At 34.5% G+C, this 21,751-nt stretch overlaps 1 protein-coding gene across 7 annotated transcripts in view; it reads right to left on the bottom strand.

Annotated features, from left to right (window-relative positions):
* YTHDC2 (YTH N6-methyladenosine RNA binding protein C2) overlaps positions 1-21,751 on the bottom strand; it is an 83,272-nt gene that overhangs the window by 39,064 nt on the left and 22,457 nt on the right. For all 7 annotated transcript variants that reach the window (XR_004525849.2, XM_073802406.1, XM_019940839.2 and 4 more), the window contains 11 exons: positions 20,098-20,233; positions 16,188-16,314; positions 15,910-15,975; positions 10,723-10,901; positions 10,372-10,468; positions 10,206-10,293; positions 10,039-10,119; positions 8,261-8,343; positions 2,690-2,795; positions 1,111-1,230; positions 531-803 (listed from right to left, as the gene is read on the bottom strand). Coding sequence is in view for 6 of the 7 variants with exons in the window: in XM_073802406.1 (XP_073658507.1) it covers positions 531-803; positions 1,111-1,230; positions 2,690-2,795; positions 8,261-8,343; positions 10,039-10,119; positions 10,206-10,293; positions 10,372-10,468; positions 10,723-10,901; positions 15,910-15,975; positions 16,188-16,314; positions 20,098-20,233 (1,356 nt within the window). In the remaining variant the exon portion in view is untranslated. The remainder of the gene's footprint in view (positions 1-530; positions 804-1,110; positions 1,231-2,689; positions 2,796-8,260; positions 8,344-10,038; positions 10,120-10,205; positions 10,294-10,371; positions 10,469-10,722; positions 10,902-15,909; positions 15,976-16,187; positions 16,315-20,097; positions 20,234-21,751) is intronic.

The raw sequence follows: 21,751 nt of genomic DNA, 5'->3' as shown, positions 1-21,751 counted from the left end.
AATTTCTCACTATTATTATCTTAAAATTTTTAAGTGATTTTTGGATTTTGCTTTATAAAATTAAATTCTTAACATAGTCTCTTGAGCACACAAGAAAGGAACCTACTGTAAAAAATCAATAAATGGATATTAAATTCAAGATAATTTTCTTCTAAGTTTTGTTCTATATACTTTGAATAATATACAATGTTTCTTAACTAAAATTTTAGAGCATTCCTAAACAAGATATGATTAAAGATAAGGAATTTGGGTTTATAAAAAAGAAATATATATATAAGTATAAATAAAAATAAATATATACATAGTTTTACAAGGAGAAAACTGAGAAAATGAAAGAAAAAAGTAGAGAAAAACATGATAATTTTAACATATTAACAGTTTAGGAAGGTATTTTTCTGAGCAATTAATAAAATGTGACTTTATAATGAAACAAAATTAACAGAATCATATCTATTTTTTAATTTGTTACACTTACCCTAGAAATGTGTTTAACCAGCAACATTTCAAAAATAAAATGACAATAATAGTACCTGGAATGCTCTGAGAAGTGCCATGTGGTCACTGAAAGTCCCTGCAGTGAAACGTTTCCTACAAAGCATAGCTGCACGTTTTTGAGAGGCCTGTGTTGGCAGGACAAACGGATCTCGATAGGCTAGTGTGCAGGCAATTGTAAGGATGGGATCCAGACACTTTAACACCACAGCACATAGGACCATTTTACCAAGATGTGGTTCTACTGGCAAGTCAGCCAAATGATATCCAAGTTCAGTGAGATCTTCCCATGCATCCATTGCATCTATTGTCTAAATAAAAGGATATAAAATAGAACTTGACATGACCAAAAAGTGTTTAATCAAACCACATACTTAAAAATCCATAAGTAAGATACAAGAACATAAATTTTCTTTTGCTACTGTACCTCATAAAAAATATATTTTGCTTCAAATATATTACGTAAAAATGAACTATACCTACTGTGTTACTATAATTACCACGAGAGTATTATTCAAAATACATAATACGAAGATAATTTTTTAGGTAAAAAATTAGTTAAGACATATTCTCAATTGGTTTAAATTTCAGGTAAAATGAAACTATTAAGACACCAACCTTAAGCATGTGCACAGCATTTCTTACAATTAAAGTTGGTGGAGGTTCAGGAGCTTTCATAAGGAAATCAGCAATAGGACAATTAACTGGGGCTAAGAGCTTGGTATGTAAACAAAGTTCCTGTAAATAAGAAGAGCAAATAATTTTGAAATACTGACACTTATAATTGATATTTATTTTTTTAAAAATCCTGGGAACTATAGTTTCCCAACACAGACTAGTAGAGTCTCTGATTAAAATGAACAGCAGAGGGAACAATGTCTTTCTATGAAAGATGGGCTCATACTTTAGTGCGAGAATCTTAATAACCATCCTCCATCAACAGCGGGCAATGTCTCCTCACACAGTTCTTATATATAACAATAACAGTCACTGTCCAAAAATCTTTTTTTTCCCTTTATATTACATTCTAGAATCTTTTATCCATTCAACAAATATTTAAGTTTTTGCTAGGTGCCAGGCACCATGTATCAAGTTGGAGAAAAAGAAAAGGATAGGCAGACACTGCCCCCATGGATTTTCACTGTGTGTGAAAAACAGAATAATTATATAATTAACTACTTAATTACAACTGGGATAAGTGCTATGAAGGATACAGGGAACTAAAGACGTAAACACAAGTTCAAGAAAGAGTAGGAGGAGGCAGCCATGGGAAGTCAAAGACAATTTCTCTGAGGAAATGACACTTAAAGTAAGATGTACAGATTAATTAGGAATTAAACAGAAAAGGAATAAGGGGGTGGTTTCAATGGAGAGGGGATAGCACATATGAAGGCCCTAAGATAGAAGGAAACAAAATGTGCTTCAGAAACTGAAACTACTGGTATGAGCAGAGAGAAGAGGAAAGGCAAGAATTAAAAAATTAAAACTGGAGACACAAGCAGGAGAGATAATTTAGGCTTTTGTTAAGAACTTTGCATATCCTAAGAAGAACAGAAAATGGCACACAGGCATGGAGAAGTGGGAAGTCATCCAGGTACCTGGATGCCAAAAATATGACCCAGTGTCTCTTTAAGGTTTGGAAGCCAGCATCTAGCTCAGCACACCAGAGAATCAAATTAATGCACTTCTGATAGTTTTCCCTAGAAAGTACATAGTGTTTGGCTGTTCCATGAAGTCAGAAGACCAAAAGGAAAACAATTCATACAGGCCAGGAAATCTCAGTGAACTCAATTCCAAAACTACCAAGGTAAGATCAGCATCTTAAACTGAGATTTTGGTATTATCTTTTGTACTTTAAATGATTTGTTTTCTACTTCTCATTGAGAATTTAAAAGGTGAACACTCAGGTGGTTGACAGACTCCTAGAATGTTACATTAAAAAAACAATGTATCTATAAACCATACTAAAATTCAAATGCACTCAAGTAATTCTTTTAAATTTTGGAGGTTTCTGAGTTAAATTTTCTTATACAGAAAAAAATATTAGTTATATATAACCACCCTCCATAATATATACTTTATAATTTTATTTTATAAATTGATTTTTTAAAAGCCCAATCAGTATAAGTTGAAATGGTCCCTCTCCTCCCTCACCCACAAAAAATAGCCTTTTAGATAGAGTTAAGTAAATTTCCACCTGTAATGGCATTCTCAAAAGTTCTGGAGTCTGAAATTCCAACATATTCTGGAATCGAAGTCTACTGAACAGCCGGAAACAAATTCCAGGTCTGCATCGCCCTGCCCTTAAAATTGAAACACAAAATTAAGGCTCAAACAAGGAATAAAGACTATAATAAGGAAACTGTAAAAGCAATATGATTTAGGAGACAGAACAATGAACCAGTATCAGGACATGTGAGTCTGAACCTCTACTCTGATACTGATCCCCTAATCTTTGAAAAGGTACTTCACATTTGTGGGACTCAATTATTTCATTTATAAAGTGAGATTCATGAATGACAAGTAATACTACCTGACAAGTAATACTTCTAAGACAATGGTAAAAATTTATATACTATATATATATATATATATACACAAAAATAAAAGTGAGTAAAAAATAAGGCGTGAATAAATATATGGTAATTTAAATTTAATCAATTTTACAGAGCTGATACTAAGCACTGTGTTTAGGCCCATTAAACACAGAGTTGTGGAAGTTATGCATTACACAACTCTAAGGGAGTGTCATTTACCCCACGATCATAGAGACTTTCATAATTTTCTGGAAAGCACTAGAAGTACATCTTGAGGAAAAGCAGTCACTTTTAATTTCATCCAAAGTCCCTGTATCAGCTAATAGCAAGGCTGAATATGCCAAGTGACAGAGATACAGAAATATCCCTACGTAGCCTCACAAAGCTCATAATCCAAAGAGACAAACCTAACTATAACACAGTGTGATACAAGTTAGAAAATCTGACATTGTTGGACCATTCCTTCCTTCATCAAATATTTCCCTCACTACATACCCATTAGCTTTCCCACCTATCCAGCCTCCTCTGAAAGATTTCTATCCTTCCCAGTTCTTAAATGTTGATGTTCCTCTGAGGTCAGACCTTAGCCCTTTGCTCTCCTTATTCTGCTCTCTCCCAAGTGATATTAATAATCCTCCTAATTTCAAGTTCCGAGCACCTAGGTCTCCTTATCCTAATTCTAGACCTATATTTCAGAAGGCTCTTAGCTCCATTTGGATTTTCCACAGTCAACTCAAACAACACAACCAAAAATTAATTCTCCCCACATAACCACGCTTCACATTTTCCCCGACAATAGCACCACCATCCACAAAATTTTCATAGAAACCTGTAAGACATTCTTCATTCCACTCTATTCCTTAACCCCCACCCGCTGGACATACAATCACCAATATTACTCTCCTGGATATCTCTTGAATTAGTTACTTACAGGCATACCTCAGAGATATTTCAGGTTCAGTTCCAGACCATGGCAATAAAGCAAACATTGCAATAAAGTGAATCACAAGAATGTTTTGGTTTCCTAATACACAGAAAAGTTATGTTTACACTATACTGTAGTACATTAAGCATGCAATAGCATTATGTCTAAATAAACAACGTGCATACCTTAATTTAAAAAATACTTTATTATTAAAAAACGTTAGCCATCATTTGAGACTTCAAAGTCATAGCCTCTTTGCTGGTGGAGAGTCATGCCTCAGTGTTGATGGCTGCTGACTGATCAGCTGAAGGCTGAAGGCTGTGGCAATTTGTTAAAATAAGACAATCATGAAGTTTGCCACATCAACGGCCTCTTCCTTTCATAAACTATTTCTCTGAAGCATTCCATGCTGTTGGATGGATAGCATTTTACCCACAGAACTTCTTTCAAAATCAGAGTCAATTCTCTCAAACCCTGCTGCTGCTTTATCAACTAAGTTTACGTAATATAATCCTTTGTTGTCATTTCAACAATCTTTACAGCAGCTCGACCAGGAGTAGATTCTATCTGAAGAAACCACTTTCTTTGCTCATCCATAAGAAGCAACTCCTCATCTGTTAAAGTTTCATCATGTGATTGCAGCAATTCAGTCACATCTTCAGGCTCTACTTCTAATTCTAGTTCTCCTGCTCTTTCCACCACATTTGCAGTTACTTCCTCCCTCAAAGTTATCCATGAGGGTTGGAGTCAACTTCTTCCAAACTCCTGTTTATGTTGATATTTTGACGTCTCTCCATGAATCACAAATGTTCCTAATGGCATCTAGAGTGGTGAATCCTTTCTAGAAGGTTTTCAATTTACTGTGCCCAGATCCATCAGAGGAATTACTATTTATGGCAATTATAACCTTACAAAATGTATTTCTTAACGAATAAGACTTGAAAGCTGAAGTTACTCTTTGATCTATGGGTTGAGGAATGAATGTTGTGTTAGCAGGCAAGAAAACAATATTAATCTCGTTGCACATCTCCATTAGAGTTCTTGGGTGACCAGGTGCATTGTCAATGAGCAGTAGTATTTTGAAAGGAGTCACTTTTTCTGAGCAGCAGGTCTCAACAGTGGGCTTAAAATAGTCAGTAAACCATATTGTAAACAAATGTGCTGTCATCCAGGCTTTGTTGTTCCATTTATAAAGCACAGGCAGAGTAAATATAACATAATTCTTAAGAACCTTAGGACTTTTAAAATGGTCAATGAGCATTGGCTTCAACTTCAAATCACCACTTGCATTAGCTCCTAACAAGAGAGTCAGCCTGTCCTAGTGGCATTTTCTTCCAAGAAATGGCTGCTTTCCAAGGAAAATCTGTTTAGTGTAGCCACCCTCATTATCTTAGCTAAATCTTCTGGATAACTTGCTGCAGCTTCTATATCAGCACTTGCTGCTTCACCTCCACTTTTATGTTATGAAGATGGCTTCTGTCCTTAAACCCCATGAAACAGCCTCTGCTAGCTTCAAACTTTTCTTCTGCAGCTTCCTCACCTTTCTCAGCCTTCACAGAATTGAATAGAGTTAGAACCTTGCTCTGGATTAGGCTTTGGCTTAAGGGAACGTTGTGGCTGATCTGATATTCTATCCAGACCACTAAAACTTTCTCCACATCAGCAATAAGGCTGTTTCGATTTCTTATCATTCATGTGTTCAATGGAGTAGCACTTTTTATTTCATTCAAGAACTTTTCCTCCACATTCACAACCTGGCTAACTGGTGCTAAGATGCCTAGCTTTCGGCCTGTCTTACCTTTTGACATCCCCTCCTCACTAAGCTTATTCACTTCTAGCTTTTGATTTAAAGTGAGAGAAGTGCGACTCTTCCTTTTACTTGAACGCTTAGGTGCCACTGTAGGGTTATTAATTGGCCTAATTTCAGTATTGTGTCTCAGGGAATAGGGAAGCCCAAGAACAAGGAGAGAGATGGGAATTGGCTGATCGGTGGAGCAGTCAGAACACACACAATATTTATGGATTAAGTTTGCCTTCTTATACGAGCACAGTTCGTGGTATCCCAAAACAATTACAATAATAACATCAAAGACCACTGATCAGAGATCACCATAACAAATATAGTAATAACGAAAAAGTTTGAAATATTTCAAGAATTACCAAAATGTGACACAGAGACAAGAATTGAGCAACGCCGCTGGAAAAATAGTGCTGATAGACTTGTTCAACACGGGGTGCACAAGATTGCCATAAACCTTCAATTTGTAAAAAATTCAGTATCTGAGAAGTGCAGTAAGGGGAGGTATGCCTATATTCCTCTTTATTTCAACCACCACTATAATAATTCAGGCTACTCTCATCTCTCCCTTATTGTAAATGACAGGATTAATGAAAAGAGTCTCCTACTGGGGTCCTCCTACCATCATTTTTGTCTCTACCTATTCATTCCTCAAAAAGATGAAAGAATACTATAACCATGTTATTAAAAAGAAAAAGGAGAGAGAGAAAATACAAAATGGTCCTAAAGGACCAGTCTGCAACTTACCTCTTTCCACTCATTTTTCATTATTCTCCTCTAAACTAAACTCCATCCAAACAACTTTCTTTGTCACTCTTGCCTTTAGGCCTCTGTGAATGTTTTCCCTCTGCAATGCCTTCCCAAAATAACTATTTAATCATATTTGTCTCAGATTCTATCTTAACTCCTCTAGAAGCATTATCTAGTTACAGTGCAGATCACATAATATTAAAATTGCTTAATTTATTGGATTCCAAGATGGACTGCAACATTTCCCCATCTCAAATTTTACCCATCAGACCATAGTTTATTCATCATTGCACCCCTAACACTTGCACAGTGAAGGCTGCCAAAAAACATCTGTTGAAAAAGATGACAAAGAAAATTTCTATAATTTCTGATTTTTATCCCTGATAATATACTATTAACATGGTATAAGTCCAGCTCAATGTGCCAAGCCACACTTGTCATAAGAAGACAACTGACACAATAACAACAACAAATAACAACAACAAAGAGCATTCTATGAAGTTATAAAGTACAGAAATCAATGTATCCACCGTCTGCAGTAGGCAGCACTCTTAAAGTCAGTATCTGATGTTTTCTTATTAGTTAAAATGCAAGAAAAATTAGTCAAATAATTACTGAAAAATACGACTCTTTTTAATCTTGCCTTTTTAAAAATGAAAAAGTAATGCAAGTATGTGCTAAATAACTGAAATACAAAAAATACAAAAATAAAAATTGTCTCCTTCCTCCAAGAGCCCCACAAATCCTCCTTCTCAGAGTCAACAATCATTGTTTTGTAATGTTTATCTCAGCCTCAACAACATATGTGTCTAAATATACATGCAAACATACACATGCATAGATATTTTTTAGAACAAGAAAATACTAGATACATGTTTTATACCTTACTTTTTTCAATTAATATGAGTTTCTGAAAACTCATTCCATATAAAACACATACATCTACATATTTCCTTTTAACAGTTACTTAGTATGACATTGTGTGACAATAATATAATTTGCTTAATCACTTCACTAGTTATGGATACTACAGTGTTCCTAGACTTTTCACTACTACAAATAATACTGCAAAAAACATTCTTAAACATACATCTTGGCACACATACTATGAGTGCCACATACTTGGCACACATTTATCCTGAGTACAAGTATGCTCAGGATAAATTATGAGAAGTAGAATCCACTGCTAAAGGGGAGATCTGGATAAACAGTTTCAAATCATCCTCTGAAGAAGTCACATCAATATAAACTCCCATCAGCAAACTGTGAAAGCCTATTGGCCCATGCTTTTGTCAACTCTTGTTGTGTGTGCTGTTAAAAATTTTCATTGATGCCAATCTGATAAGTAAAAAATAGTACCTCATTAATTCGCATTTCTTTAGGTATATATGAGATATATGTGGTATATGTGAGGTTAATGTAGTGGTCTTTATTTAATTGATTTTCATGGAGCTTTTTATGTATTGTACAGAAATTAGTCCTACATCTTACACTGCTTTTATTTTTGTTTTTTAAGTTTCTTATGTCTTCTGAGTGTAGATCATACTAGACAAAAATTTTTATTTTTAACATAACCTAAATTCAACTTTTAAAATAAGTATTAAAATGGTATGCTTTGCAAAAATAATATAAAAATTAAGACTAACACGAAAGTTTTAACATTTTAGAGAAAGTAGAATATATATTAAATATGTAATACATATGAAAATGTTTCCATTTTATAGGCAATTGAATCAATGTCCATTAAATATACATTACCTGCCTTTTCGCTGTATGGCACTAGCTTTGGAAATCCACACCATTTTTAACATTGTAACAAAATTCAGTGCATCGAAGGATTTCTGTAATATTTAAATCACCTTCATGTTAATACATAAAAGGTATTTAAGAAGAAATAGCAGAAAACATTATGAACATATTTTAGCACATCGAGTTTAATTCAAAGTCCCCTTTAATTAAAACAGGATACTGATTTTAAAAAAAAATCCAGATTTCTGGTCACAAACATTCTAAGGAAAAAGAATGAAAACTAAACTTAGAAGAGCTGTAAAACTTCCTCATTCTGTGCCTTGCTAAGCTATCTGTTTTTCTCTGCTACACTTGGATAATGGCAGTCAGTTCTCATAAGGCATCAAGATTGGAGAGAACTGATCTATTCCTTGAGGTCATTTTCTATCAGATTTACATCACTGTGGGTAATAGGAGTGACCAGGGAAAGACGTTTTCTGAAATACTTTCCAGGAAGTTGATTGGAAGAATAACAATAATCACTAAAGTAATCCTATTCCCAACTGAATAATTTTTAACCCCTTCCATTTTACCTCCTGCTGAACTACTAATGCAGTTAGCCTATCCAGAATGTTACAAAAGAGAAGGTAAAAAAGAACCATTACTATCCCCATACTTTCACTTCTAAAGTGGAAACTTATGTAGAAAAATATTTTTAAAAAATTCATTGCTAGAATATATACATCAATCATTCAGTGACTTTACACCTTCCTTTTCATAAAATTACTACATAGAGCAAATACAAATGTGTTCTCATAATTGTTTAATTATGGGATTTTTAGAAAAGATGCTGCTTATTTTGTTTTTAATAAAATGTTACATTTAACAATTTTGTACATAAAATAACTTTGGCACTACCATCACAGTTTACTTGATAAATAACACCTAAAGGCAATTAATTTTTTCACATTAAAAATGATCATTCATATCCACTAGAACAGATATAATTTGCTTTCCCAACATGGATAGCATTGCTCTCCTTGAAAAATCAATTACCTCTATCACTTTCAATTATTTCAGTGAAAGGATCGACCAAAATTAAGGATGCTGAGAATTGCTGGGCATTCCAACACTAAAAGGAAATAAATGCTGCCTTTTATTTATATCAGGAATTGGCAGTAAATATTTTAGCCTTTGCAGAGGGGGTCTGTTGCAACTACTCAAATCTGCCACTGGAGTGTGAAAGCAGCCACAGACGATGGGTAAAAAGTAGACATGGCAGTATTCCAACAAAATTTATTTTTACAAAAGCAGTTGATGGGCCCAATTTTACTGCTAGCCATCATTTGCTGAAGCCTGGTTTTATGTTTGTTTGTTTCCTATCAGCATGGTTCTCTTGAACTAAGTATCTTTTGAATACCTACTATATGTGGAGCACTGGAGATATAACAATGAACAAGAGGGACACGGTCCATGCCCATGAGTAGAAAGAAAACATACAAAATATGTAATCAAATTCCCACATTGACAAAATTTTCACTGTAACTAGCCAAATCCTTTATTTTATTCCTAATATTTAGTGAGCAGAGGCTAAATTTTTTTGTATAATTTGTTAAAATAAGACAGATCCTACAAACTGAATTGTTTAAGGCAGAATATTTACTTTAGTGAAACCAACATTTACTACGTTAAATTCATCTTAGAACCAGAAATTTTCCCATTAAAATGAATTCTGCTTATAAAAGCATTTACTGTTATGGAACTTAACCTTTGTCATTTAGGTAAAAATACAACTTATCCATACATACCTCTTTCACTTTACCAGAATCAATAACAAAGACAACGTCATTGACTGTGATGCTGGTTTCAGCAATATTGGTGGAAAGGATCTGCAATTGGATATTATGTTATCGTTAATATGAAAGCAAAACCAATGACTAATAAAATGGAAAAAAGAAGATTTTATGAAGCTTACTATTTTTCGAACACCTGCAGGTGGGTTTTTTAATATCTTCTTTTGATCGGATGTTTGCATATTTGAATGAAGCATAAAGACTTGGTACCTGTCGACAATTAAGAGAAATTATACTGTGGTACCTAACTGTTATTTAATGCAATAAATATAAAGCTTTAGCTTTTACCTATGAGTATTGTCAGCGAACCGCTTGTCATCAAACAGGATGCGATCCCTCAGACCAACAATTTCATCATATCCAGGCAGGAAAATCAATATTGCACCTTGAAGAAGAATGACTTTTTTTAAAACATTAAATCTCTTTGTAAAACCAAAATCAATCAAAACAACTAGCTATAATGAACTACATCATGTGTTTTCAAGTACTGATAAATTCTAATACTTATAAAATGACACAAGAGATTATTTGTGCATTATTATCAACAAAATTGTACAAAAATTTGTACACACACAAAATACTAAATTTAAGTCAAAGAATATATTTTTGCTTCAGTTCTTTTAGACAATACTTATTTACCAGAATCACAACTATGGCAGATATTGTATAGAAGATGCATGATCAAATCCAAGTCTACTTTTTCATCATCAAAACTATGATGATAAGCTTTCAGGAGCTCTCTGTCTTCTGCACTGAGATCACTCCCATTTGTTTGAACCAAAGAACTTTCATCTAAATTTCCAAATTCCAATGAAGCACTAGAAAAGAAAAACACAGACCAAGTCAAATTTCATTAAAAAGAGTAACGCTTAAAGGCCAATGATTCCCATTATGTCCATGTTCAAATTTTCAATATACTCTAAAGAGGGTAAGTGACAATTAATACTCTATAATGTAATTCATATTTTGGTTTCAAGTATATTACTCAAAGTAAAATTTGGCAATATGTGTTTTTAAAAAAACTCTATCTGAAGACATTTCTCCAAAGGAAATATACAAATAGCCAATAAGCACATGAAAATACATTCAACATCATTAGTCATGAGAGAAATGAAATTCAAACCACAATGAGATACCACTTCACACCCACTAGGATGACTATAATAAAAAAGACAGATAATAATAAGTGTGAGAGAGGGTGTGAAGAAATTGGAACCCTAATACACTGCTAGTGGGAATGTAAAATGGTGCAACCACTTTGGAAAACAATGTGGCAGATCTTCAAAACTGTTAAACATAGTGTTACCATATGGCCCAGCAGTTAGACTCCTAGGTATATAGACAAGAAGAAATGAAAATATATGTCCACATAAAAATCTGTATACAAATGTTTATACCAGTACTATTTATAACATCCCAAAAGTGTAAACAACCAAAATGTTCATCAATTGATGAACAGATAGACAAACTATGGTCTATCCATAGAATGGAATATTACTCAGTCATTAGAAAGATGGTACAACATGTACAAACCTTGAAAACACTATGCTAAGTGAAAGAACCAATCACAGAAGATCACATATTATATGATTCCATTTACAGGAAATGTCCAGAACAGATAAATCTATAGAAATGGGAAGTAGATGAGTGGTTGCCTAGGGCTGCTAAAGTTGGGGAAAATTAGAAGTGACCTCTAATGAGCACAGATTTCTTTCTGGGGTGATGAAAATGTTCTCAGAATTGGCTGTGGTGATGACTGCATAACTCTTTGAACATACGTACTAAAAACCACTGGATTATACACTTAAGTAGGTGAATTATATGGTATGTGAATTTTATCCCAATAAAACTTAAAAAAACACAAACTTTTGCTCGTCATTTACCTTTTCTTAATAGGTTGTTTCTAATTGTTCATTATTATAAACAATATTCTGGAGAATAGTTCATACATTAAAAAAAAAACAGTCTACAGGTATCAGCTTAAAATGACTAATTCAGTTATCCTATACTAAAAGCAGGTTGATTATGCTATTTCCCGAAAGCCAAAATCAGTAGAAATTACTGAAATAACCCCCTTGCTTCTTCATCCTGTAAGTGAAAATATAAAACTGCCATCACTAGTAATTATCAATATGATTTCTAGAAAGTTCAGTTCAGCCCAATCTTTCTTAAAGAGCTTAGCAGAAAAATAACATAAGACTGCTTTCAGGGACTTCCCTGGTGGCACAGTGGTTAAGAATCCGCCTGCCAATGCAGGGGACACGGGTTCAAGCCCTGATCCGGGAAGATCCCACATGCCACAGAGCAACTAAGCCTGTGTGCCACAACTACTGAGCCTGCGCTCTAGACCCCATGAGCCACAACTACTGAGCACACGAGCCACAACTACTGAAGCCCACAGGCCTATAGCCCGTGCTCCGCAATAAAAATAAGCCACAGCGATGAGAAGCCCGTGCACCGCAACAAAGAACAGCCCCCGCTCGCCACAACTAGAGAAAGCCCATGTGCAGCAACAAAGACCCAACACAGCCAAAAATAAATATTTTTTTTAAAAAAAAGACTGCTTTCAATAGGAAAAATATGAAACTTCTGCAACATTATAATTGTAGTATTTAAAAATTTTAAATGCAATTTAAAACATTCCAAGTTTTTTGTTTTCTTATTTTTACCAGGTAAATTAAGGAGGTATTATGTTCTTTGTTTAATGCTATAAACTTTAGATATCAAGTATCAATAATCCAGCAAACATAATAAATTTAATTTAAATATTTGAAATTTATAGTTGATAACATCATGATCTGTGGAATAAAAAGAAAGCTGACTTAGCTGGGATAATTAAAATATTATCCAGATAACTGTTTTACATGGTAATCTGTAGTACATATTGAGCTACACCTAACACCGTAACAATATCTGGAACATTCGAAGTGTTAGCATTAAAAGGAAGTTCTGGTACAAGTTCTGGTGCTATTAATGAAATGATAATAAAACCCACCACACCAGAATTAGCATTTGGATCTGCCAAGACTTTGAGACTCTACATTATCATTTAATGAAATTAAAATGATAAAACTAATTTCATATTTCAAATGTTTACTTCATCTAATACCCGAGACTTCATCTACAGACTTAAATACAAAAACCCAAGTCAAATAAAACATTTTATATGTTCTTGAATAATAGATGTTTTAATATATTTTAACTTCATACTCTATTATTTTTTTGACAGTCTTATCGGTTGAAAATAGATAAAAGCTATCAGTGTACTATAAAATACATTTCCTTTAAATTTCTTTTAAATATATTTTTTCTTTAAATGTCTAATCTAAACTCTGTATAAACATCAAAATTTATCTAAAATAATTATCTAAAAGAAGAATTATAACAGTTTCATAGGATTTTGGAAGTATTGCCCTTTTATTTTGAAATCAAAGTAATACATGTACATAGTGTTAATAAACAAGGGTTTTATAGAAGTTCTAACAAAAACCCCTCTCCACTCCTAGTCACACTGCCTAGGACCTTTTTCAATTCTTTTAGCCATTACTTTTGGTATTTACTGCCGTATTTCTAAGCAACATGCATCTTCTGCTATTTATTGATTTAACAATTTAGTAATTATCTGTGAATCTCCAATTAATGAAAAATGAGGTCACCACCCCCACCCTCATATAGTTTCCACACACATAAACCCATACAATTTTCGTTAAATCTGCATTCAGCTTTACTTTGCTACGTAAACATTATTTACCCCTGAGCTAAATAGTTAACTATGATTACACTCCCTTTCTTCTGTAACTTTTTGGTTTTCCTTGAGTAATTACTGTCTAATTTTTATTTGCTTAGTTTTCTGTGTACTTAGCACTAATTCTTCCCAAAGTGTCCAACAAATTCATAAAATCTTTTTAATATGATCAAAACCATCAGGTAATCCTTTTTACCCCAGAGGGACTTTCCTCCTGGAGCTCTCTATCTTCTGTTTCTATGAGACAAGGCCTACTGGGCAGCTGTCATAGGAATAGCCCTGTGCACCAACATACTAAGCATTTCTTTCACCTATCTCCTGTGCTGGATCTACTGTGTTCTTCTCTGTTTTACTTCACCTCCTCATTTTTGTAGGACACATTCTCTAACAGCTTCCTCATAAAAAAATACATAGGAAATAAATTTTCCTATCCTTTTTCTACTATTTTCTATTTTTTTGTCTTTTTTTCCTACTCTGTCAGCAATTTTTTTCAACTTTATCTTGCAACCCTTCTGAATTATTTTTCTGCTATCACATTTTAATTTTCAAGGGCTCTTTCTTGTTTATTCATTCTTTCAAAAATAATCACTGAACATCTATATCCAGACACTGTCCCTGAACAAAGGAGACAAGAAGCTTACTAAATTCCACTGGAGAGAAGAGACAGACAATAAACCAATAAATACAGTAAATAAGTAAATTATATAGTTTATTAGAGGATGGTAGGTCCTATGGACAAAAGAAAAAGTAGAACACGTTAAAGAGGATCAGCTGTGGGGGAGGCAGATTGCAATAGATAGGTAAATTTGGGTAGCCCTCATGAAGATGAAATTTGAACAAAGATTTGTGGTCTGTTCCTTTTTTTCTTTTTTTTAAGCACACTGTTTTCTGGTTCATGAATGTTATTTTCGATTACTATTTTTGAAGTTTTCTCCTGGTCACTGATGCTCAGTTTTATTCAACTTCTTGGGGTTTTTTGTTGTTACTGTTTATTTGATGTTTGAGTGCTTTTCCCACTCAAATGTCTGGTGATCAATCCTTGGCAGTTTGTTTATTTTTAAAGAGTAAAGCACAAAAACCTCCATGTGTACAAGTGGGGAAAATTGAGTTATCTGGTTTAAAGATGGTCATTTCATTGAAGGAATACCAAACCTCTTAAAGTTCTAAATCTTTTCTCTAGGCTTGGTCTGTTTTTCCAGGAAGGAATTCTCAAGTTTTCTGCCAAAGAACATAAGCTTCAAACAGGAAAAGGAGATAGGGACATCAGGGGAAGGGAGTGGATGGTATCTCAACTTTTAGTCTTTAAGTAGACTTTCACTTAAACCCCTTTTCTGTTTGATACCTTACTCCCACTCTCCCACTGTACCTGGTCACCCCAAGTCCAAACTCTAAATGGTTTAATTTTTCAATAAACTTCCTACATCCTGCTAAAGTGGGAAAGAGATATCACCTGAGGGCAGGGGAGAAGGGAATCTGAAATTCCAAATATTCCTCATAGAGAATTTCAACTAACTCTGTTATTTTTTTAGCCCTTTCTTTCATTGCTTCATTCAGAAGTAGTTGAATGAGCCTCTAAGAAGTTCAAAGCTAAAATGCGGTTGTTTCTCATTGGCACTTCCCTCTTTAGGCACTCAGGCTTCAGCTTTCTTAGCTTTGCTAAGTCAAACATCAGTAATCCATTAGCCATATATCATCCAAAAATTTACTAACATCTTTCATCAGTTGCATATCCTCTTCCATTCTCTTTGACTTTGTTAGTTTACACATTTTATATTCCTTCCTTACCATTTTAGTGAGGTTTTGGGGAAATGCAGAGAGACAAATACCAAGTTTAACTGGAGATTCCCCTTCTTCTTTTTTAAGATAAAATAAAAAATAAGGTAAATACTATAATACAGTGGATCTTACTAACAACCTACAAAATAACTGAAAGCTGTTATTAGAAAAACTCCTTAGAAACACACACAAAAAAATCTGGATAAGAGACTATAAATAGCCTTCATTTGTCACATTCTATGATTTATATGGCTAAGTTTTTTAAAAAGGAGTCAGGATTAATTAAAAATAGTATAAAGTGTTACCTGTAAGATTCTAGAAGATCCACAATTTCAGTCTGTCCAAAGTGTTTAGCCCAATCTAAAGCCATCCTGCCAAAATTCAAAGATATCGAATTAAGAAAGAGAAATAATATTCTCAAAATTATAAAACCAGTTACTCATATTTATTCATTCACCCATTAAAGTAGAGATGTATGAGCAATTATTACAAATAGCTTTTAATATAAAGACATATAAGAAATCAAAATAGATATGTGTAGTTATACAAAGATATACAAAGAATGAATGCAATTTAAAATTACCAGCCATTTGATGCTTTAATATGAACATTGGCTCCCATACTAATTAACTGTTCTACTTGACTTGAAAAACCTCGTCCTGCAGCAACCATCAAAGCTGTTGCACTGGTTTCACTATGTCTGTAATCCACTAAAAGAAGGAAAAGATACATAAATGTTACATTTCCAAATTACTTTGGAAAATCATTTTAATTTTCTTGAATGTTAGGAGAATTAACCTGGGACTTGCTCCTTTACCTAAGTATATAACAGCATTGTATAACCTTTAACTCAGTTGATCCAAGAAGACCTGATACTGATGTGTCCTTAGTATAAGCAGGATGAAATAGGTACTATCAGTTGGAAGGCAGGAGAAGGAAAGATAGTTGTTAATTAAAACAGAAAAGGAAAGCTACTAACTTTGTAGAATCCTTAAGTAATCTTCCTAGATATGCCTTGACCAAATGACAAGATATAATTAAAGAATTAAAAAGTTAATTTTCATCAGTATCTGGTAATGAATGCTTAAACGGGCAAATGAAAAGTTCAAAATGATTTTCTGAGGTCCTTTTGTTTTGCTTTTATTACCCCATCATGTCAGGTTCTTATTATCTTAGATGCTTAATGAGAATAACACTGGCAGGAAGTTTACTTCCCACAAAACCCTTCCATGAGAAAAAAATTAAACTTTTATTGAATTTAAATTCATTCTTAGAATATATTTCAAGCAATGCAACATACTATAATTACTGAGAACTAATTTTCATAAATTATAAAATTAAAAAATTTCAGAAAGAAATCACCACTGAAAAAAAACCTCTGTAGTAAAATTTAAGATAATTACAAAAGGAAAAATTTAATTTTCCATATATACCCAATTATCCTCATAATTTAACAACCCTCTAAAACATGGTATCCGTTATTAATATAAGCCAACGGTTCTTAAGGTGGGGAGAGGAACCTATGGAGAGAATTACTTCAGGCTTTTTATTTCTGAAAACACAGATAGCTATGCCTTACTCCTAGATTAAGATTCAGTAGGTCTGGGATGGCCAGGAACATGCATTATTACAGAGATCTGCAAAGATTATGATTTGTACTCAATATATGGGAATTACTGTTCAACGGAATATTCAATTAGGGGTATGGATAAGTGTGGGAGTTTGAAAACATCCAAAAATTCTTTAATACTCTTCCCTTCAAGGGGTGGAGCCTAATTCCCTTCTCCTTGAGTGTGAGCTGGACTAAGTGACTCATTCTAGCAAATAGAATAAAGTGGAAAAGATGGTGTGCAACTTTGGAGACTAGGTCACGAAAGGTACCTATAGCTTCCTGCTTGCCTTTTCTTCTTCTCTTCTGAATCACACACTCTGGGAGAAGCCAGCTGCCACATTCTGGGAAGAATAAGGCAATCCTATGGAGAGGTCCAGATGGCGAAGAACTGAGGCCTTCAACCAACAGCCAGAGACAAACTGAGGCCTCTAGCCAACAGCCATATGAGTGAGCCTTCTTGGAAGCAGATCCTCCAGCCCCAATAAACCTTAAGATGACTGAACCCCTGCCAACAGCTTAACTACTACTCCATGAGTGACTAGGAACCAGAACCACTCAGTTAAGCCACTCCCAGATTCTTGACTCTCAGAAACTATGTGAAATAATAGATGTTTCAGGTTGCTAAGTTTGGGAATCATTTGTTATGCAGCAATAGATGATTAGCATCCAGCGTTCCATAGAATGCCTAGTCTTACAAAACCAGCTAATTACTACCTGGTTATACAAGATCACAGAGGGAAAATGATATGATTAAAAAAAAATCTACCAAGCCCAAGGCTTCCTGGATCACATGAAGTATTCTCAACTCTGGTGCCAATTAAGAGTTGAGATTTTAGAAGAGAAATAAAAACATGGGAAGTAAATTACTGTTCATAGAGATACCATAACATTTTAGTTTACTACATACACGTGGCCTAAGACATTAGAATACTGGGCTCTGGAAAATGTCCAATAAAACTATAAAGGAGAGGGACCTGGATGGTCATAATGGATGACCATTATCAAAGTAATAGTCTAGTACTCTCTGAAGAAATATCTAGGAAGAGGGTCAAAGATAATACAAAAATACTTTAAAATGTTTTATAAATATTTTAAAGCAACATGTCTCAGAGTTCAAATTTCCTAACTTATGGATAGAAACCTAAATGAAGTAGGCATTGGGCCATATGAGTATCTGTGGGGACCGCGTTCCAAGCACAGAAAACAACAAAAGCAAAGGCCCAAAGGCGGGAATGGGCCATATGAAGAGCATATATGAAGAGCAAGAAGACAAGAGTGGCTAAAGCACAGTGAACAAGGAAAAGAGTAGTAGAAAATGAGATAAAAAAGACTGTCAGAGACTAAATCAGGGAAAGAACTTTGATTTTTATTCAAAGTGTAATTGAAAGCCATGGGACAGCTAAGAGAAGAGAAGTGGCATGATCCAATTTCCTTGTCAAAAGGATCAATCTGATTGTTCTCTGGAGAACAGACTAGTAACATAAGAATAGAAGCAGTTAATTGTCCACTGTAATAGTCCAGGAAAAAACGTTGGCTTTGACTAGGATGGCAGCAGTAGAGGAAGTAAAACATGTGAGATTCGGGATTTATTTAGAAGGTAAAACTAACAAGATTTGCTAATGGATTATATGTGGGGTATGAGAGCAAAGTCAAAGATGATTTTATATTTTGTTGCCTTAGCAACTAGGTGAATGGTAGTACCCTAGAGTTAGATTCAGTGTGCCTGGGATGGCCAGGCACATGCATTTTTAAAGAGGTCTACAACTGATAATGATCACTAAGGGAACACTAAGGAAAAAGCAGGTTGAGAGAGAGGTAGAGAAACAGAGAATCAAGTTGTTTGGGGAATATCTAGTTTTATTCCCCTAACAGACTCCCAACCGGAGATGTCAAGTGGTGAGGTGTATTGAAGTGAGGGGGGAGTTCAGGATTGGAGACGTAAAATTAGGAGTCATTTTAAATAAATATTTAAAGCTTCGACTAGATGAGATCCATCTAAGGAGTAAGTGTAAATAGAAGGAAGGTCTGAGGATTGAGGCCTGGGACATTCCATATTCAGAGGTCAAGAAAAAGAAAAAAATCCTGCCAAGGAAACCAAGACATACCAGCCAGGGTGATGAGAAGAAAACAAATCAAGTATGGAATATCAGAAGTTAACTGAAGAACATGTTTCAAGAAAGGAGTGATCAAGTATAGTAATAATAATGCTGAGAAGTTCAAGTGAGGGGATAAACTACTTGACATCTAAATCCCTTCCAGTAATGACCTTTTATTATCATCATTCTACCTTTTGCCTAAAAGCCTTCAGGGTCCTAAAACTCACCCGATTGCCAATATCCATTATAACCAACTAATGAAATCAGAATAAATCATTAGTGAAAATATGTCATGTGACATAACGCAGGTACATGTGAATCAGAACTTGAACCTATATAACTAAAGGTATACTAAAATTTTCCATTTATTGAATGAATAATCTAGAGTTAAAGTTATTAACATTTTTCCCCTGTTTTGAAATAACAAATCTCTTTGAAAACCCAAGATACTCCAGGGGTAAAGGTGATGCATAGGGGGGAGTATATTTATGTTACAAATTTTATACACATAAAAATACTTTTGCATATAACTGTCATATATTCACAGACCCCATGAAACTATTCTGGAGACATTAAGTTAAGAGTCCCTGATTTAATACAATACTTATCTATTCTACTATGCTAATAACAAGATCCTGATTTGTACATTTGAAATAGTACTCCAAAAGAACAAAATATTGGTTGTGAACAAAAAGTGAATTTTGAATTTTATGAATTAAGTTACACTTCTATCATAATAAATAACTTCAAGAGTAATACAAAAAACTTAAATAAATTATACTTACCACTAACATTTTCAGTTAAAATAAGGTGAAAGACCTGAGCAAAGGCATCAACATCTTTACGCAGCCATATGTCAGAAAGACAAGCATCCATTTCCTTTATTAACCATGGTTCAAGGCAATTCACATCTTTTTCTGTCTTTAAAAAGAAGCAAAGATTATAAATTACTTAACAGCTTAACCTTTGCTTGCAAAGAACATGAGATGGCCATAACGGCCACAAGAACTACTAACCATTCGGTATTACAGCAAAGGCTTTGACATAAAAATTTCTCATCTCATCACAAACATAATCACTCACAATATTGTACCTTGTTTTCACATTCATCTTTTATCTGAGAATGAGCCTGTCAACAAAGGAGTATGATACAGTCACAATATTAACTGTGCTTCTGACAGAATGTTGCTAAATGTACCTGTCTATCAGTGGTCTTATGTCCCAACTGCACAACAGAGGAAACATCACCTGGAGCTTTTCAACACTGAAGCCACGTCCCACCCCAGAGCAAGTACTTCAGAATCTCTGGAATGGAGGACAGATTCCATAGGACTTTAAAAGTTCCTTAGGGGTTGTTACTGTGCAGCCAGGCTTAAGAATCACTAATTTAGGGACTTCCCTGGTGGCACAGTGGTTAAGAATCAGCCTGCCAACACAGGGGACACAGGTTCGAGCCCTGGTCTGGGAAGATCCCACATGCCACGGAGCAACTAAGCCCGTGCACCACAACTACTGAGCCAGTGTTCTGGAGCCCACGAGCCACAACAACTGAATCCATGTGCCACAACTACTGAAGCCCGCATGCCTAGAGCCCGTGCTCCACAACAAAGAGAAGCCACCACAATGAGAAGCCCGCGCACCACAAAACAAAGAGTAGCCCCCACTCGTTGCAACTAGAGAAAGCCCACACCCAGCAATGAAGACCCAATGCAGCCAAAAATAAACAAATAATTAAAAAAAAAAAGAATCACTAATTTAAATGGTCAAAATGCTGTTCACTGAACCAAATGGATGTTCCCTGCACTAAATAACAATTTTTAAACATTCTTTAAAAGTACACATTCTTTAAAACTATAGTTCATTTGGATGCATCAGAACTTTAAACACTGGGAGAAAACTGCAAGCATATCTGCATTATGTAGCTTCTCATGCTCAAAAGAGTTAAATTCTTTTTCTAAAAAGTGCATAGTCCCAGCCATCTCACTAATCACCAATGCCTTTTTAAGAATTCTAAACCAGAATCAAAGACCAGAAGGGGCCTAGGAAATCCGCTGGTTCCAGTTTTCAAACAGACTCCAAGGAATCCAAAGTAGCAGAAGCCCCGCTTAGGGGTGGGGATGGAGAGTGATGGATGAGCAGGCAGGATTTCTACAAAATATTTCATTTGTAAAAGATATTGTGGCAAAATAGAAGGGAGAAAAGCAGAGAGAAAAAGAAACTGAGGTCTATAGTGGGTAATTGATTTTACAGATTCACATGGCTTTGTGGCATAAACATCAGTCTTGATTACTTGCCCTAATACCAAGAGGCTTTTCTCAGTTTTTTCCTAACTTAGCTTATCTTGCATTGCTTAGCTCATAGGTTCTTAAACTTCTGAGATGATAAAATATCTAGCAATAATAATGTATGTATATATACATAATATCTACAACTATTTTC

The sequence above is a fragment of the Tursiops truncatus genome, chromosome 3 (genome assembly GCF_011762595.2).
Source record: "Tursiops truncatus isolate mTurTru1 chromosome 3, mTurTru1.mat.Y, whole genome shotgun sequence".
In the NCBI taxonomy this organism is placed as follows: domain Eukaryota; kingdom Metazoa; phylum Chordata; class Mammalia; order Artiodactyla; family Delphinidae; genus Tursiops; species Tursiops truncatus.
Note: the sequence above shows the minus strand (reverse complement) of the source record. Positions and strands in the feature narration are given on the sequence as shown.